Source organism: Sinocyclocheilus rhinocerous, unplaced genomic scaffold, assembly GCF_001515625.1.
Source record: "Sinocyclocheilus rhinocerous isolate Xijiao unplaced genomic scaffold, SAMN03320098_v1.1 scaffold484, whole genome shotgun sequence".
Taxonomy (NCBI): domain Eukaryota; kingdom Metazoa; phylum Chordata; class Actinopteri; order Cypriniformes; family Cyprinidae; genus Sinocyclocheilus; species Sinocyclocheilus rhinocerous.
Window position 1 is genome coordinate 731,514 of NW_015658063.1, and position 2,346 is coordinate 733,859.

At 37.3% G+C, this 2,346-nt stretch overlaps 1 protein-coding gene across 1 annotated transcript in view; it reads right to left on the reverse strand.

The window, feature by feature from the left end:
- Positions 1-2,346, reverse strand: part of LOC107722077 (pappalysin-2-like) — a 62,704-nt gene that overhangs the window by 31,800 nt on the left and 28,558 nt on the right. Inside the window, exons 7-8 of the mRNA XM_016530301.1 lie at positions 1,583-1,765; positions 673-976 (exon numbers count right to left, since the gene is read on the reverse strand). Coding sequence (XP_016385787.1) covers positions 673-976; positions 1,583-1,765 — 487 coding nt within the window. The remainder of the gene's footprint in view (positions 1-672; positions 977-1,582; positions 1,766-2,346) is intronic.

Consider the following 2,346-nt stretch of genomic DNA (forward strand, 5'->3'; position numbering starts at 1 on the left):
TCTCTCTCTCTCTCTCTCTCTCTCTCTGAGATCCAATCTGTCTTTCTTTCCTTTCCTTATCCACATAGCTCTATTCCCAGTAGAGTTTCCATCTTTCTGAGCTTACAGGACTTGTGGAAGGAACTTTTTTGGGTATGTTACATTCTCTGATCCACACTATTAATCTCTGGACATTTTGACCTACTGCAAGTACTTGAACAGTGCCCGTTGATGAATTTGTACTGGAACAAGCAGAATAAAATGTGACAGGAACTGAACAAAAATTGGCTATGCGTTGATACTTGTAAAATTAATGGCTAATGAAATGACAATGTCAAATCCATGATATTGTTATTCTTCTTATTGTGTTGGCTGTGGAAACGATTTTTTCAGGCGAAAACCATTGCACAATACTTAAATAGTGATACGCCGAAGATATTCTATGACAGTTTTAGAAAGACAACATGTTCAGCATTTATACTAAAGCCACACTTAAAATAATACTCCCAGAAATGCTGTAAATCAACTAGAAACACAATAAAAAGATGACAGAGACATTATTATTTGAAAACGCTTGACAGTATTACTAATGACTCGCCAATTTCAAATAAATATTTAAAAATATAGTCTTTCAAAGTGTCTGCGTACAAAACAAAGTGCTATTGTTAATCTTACAAAGACGCATATTCTTACCTGTCAGTGTATGTGGGCTGTTTGACGATGACGGGACTCTGGTCCTCTCTGATTGGTGGTTCTCTAAGCACTCTGTAGAGAAGGGGGCGGCAGCCAGAGCAGAGAGGATTTTGGGGCCGCGAGGTCAGCAAAACAGCATCGATCTCCAGCTTCTTATCAAAGGTGGAGATTTTAACGGCCTTGACCTTTTTACTAGTATGTAAATGGAGGCTCAAAGGAATGTCACAGAAAGCATGCTGAGGACCTGTGTGGAGCATCTCGCCATTCTCAGTTATGAGCACAATATTAGCAATTGCCTTTTGATCTGTGGGGAAAAAAAACTGAAGAATTAATTCATATAAAACATTTATACACTATTGTTCATAAGTTTGGGGTTGGTAAGATTTTTTAATGTGTTTGAAGTCTATTATGTTCATTAAGGCTGCGTTTATTTGATCAAAAATACAGAAAAAAATGGTAATGTTGTGAACTATTATCACAATTAAATTATTTTAAATATATTTTAAAATCCTATTTATTCCTGTCATGGCCAAGCTGAATTGTCAGAAGCATTACTCCAGTCTTCAGTGTCACATGATCCTTCAGAAATCATATTAATATGCTTATATGGTGCTCAAGAAACATTCATTACTATCATAAATTATGAAAACAGTTGTGGTGCTTGATATTTTTGTAGAAACTGTGATTAGAAATTTCAAAAGAACAGCATTTACCGTAAACATTAATAACAATGTAAAAGTATTTCTTACCTTTTATCAATTTAATGTGCCCTTGCTTAATAAAAGTATTAATTTCTTTACAAAATTAAAAAAAGAAAAATCTTACTGATCCCACACTTCTGAACAGTATAGTGTATATTCCCATAATGACAGGTGTTTGATATACACCTACTGATAGACAGTATACTCACTGGCTGAGGTGTAAGTGATCCATACGGTCAAACTGTCAGGGACAACCGGGTGAAGGAAGTGCAATTCCAACACACAGCCCTCGATCTGGGGGCATGGCGTAGTCATGTTGGGCTCATACAGGTTAACTTCAGGACTCCAGGCTTGCATGCTGGGCTCACATGGCTGGTACACATCAGGGGCCCCTGCAAAAACACACGTAAACCTCATCCAAAGCCAAAAAGAAAATACTGTAACTTGCCATCAAAAGCTAAGAATCTTTTTGGCAAATGGGACATACACCTGGAAGGATGAGATAATTCATTGCAATAAAATTGGCATATAAGCCCTAAAACGGGCATTTCCATAGCAATGCATTAGAAAACTTGACAAAATAGTGGGCTGCTTTGTACACTGCACTTATAAGTGCACTTATTATCTCTGTGAGCTGCCTCATTGCTTACAAAGGCAGCTACATTTTTCTAAAGAAGCATTTTTTTTCTGTATGGATGTTAGCATGTTACTAAGCTAACAATAAGGTAGACCAATAAGCATTAAAGGGGTCGTATGATGCAATTTCAAGTTTTCCTTTCTCTTTGGAGTGTTACAAGCTGTTCGGGCATAAATAAGATCCCTAAAGTTGCAGAGACTAAAGTCTCAAACCCAAAGAGATATTCTTTATAAAAGTTAAGACTCATCCACGCCGTCCTAAAACGCCTCGTTTAAACACGCCCCCACATGTCTACGTCACTGTGTGGGAAGATTTGCATAACACCGCCCAAATGTT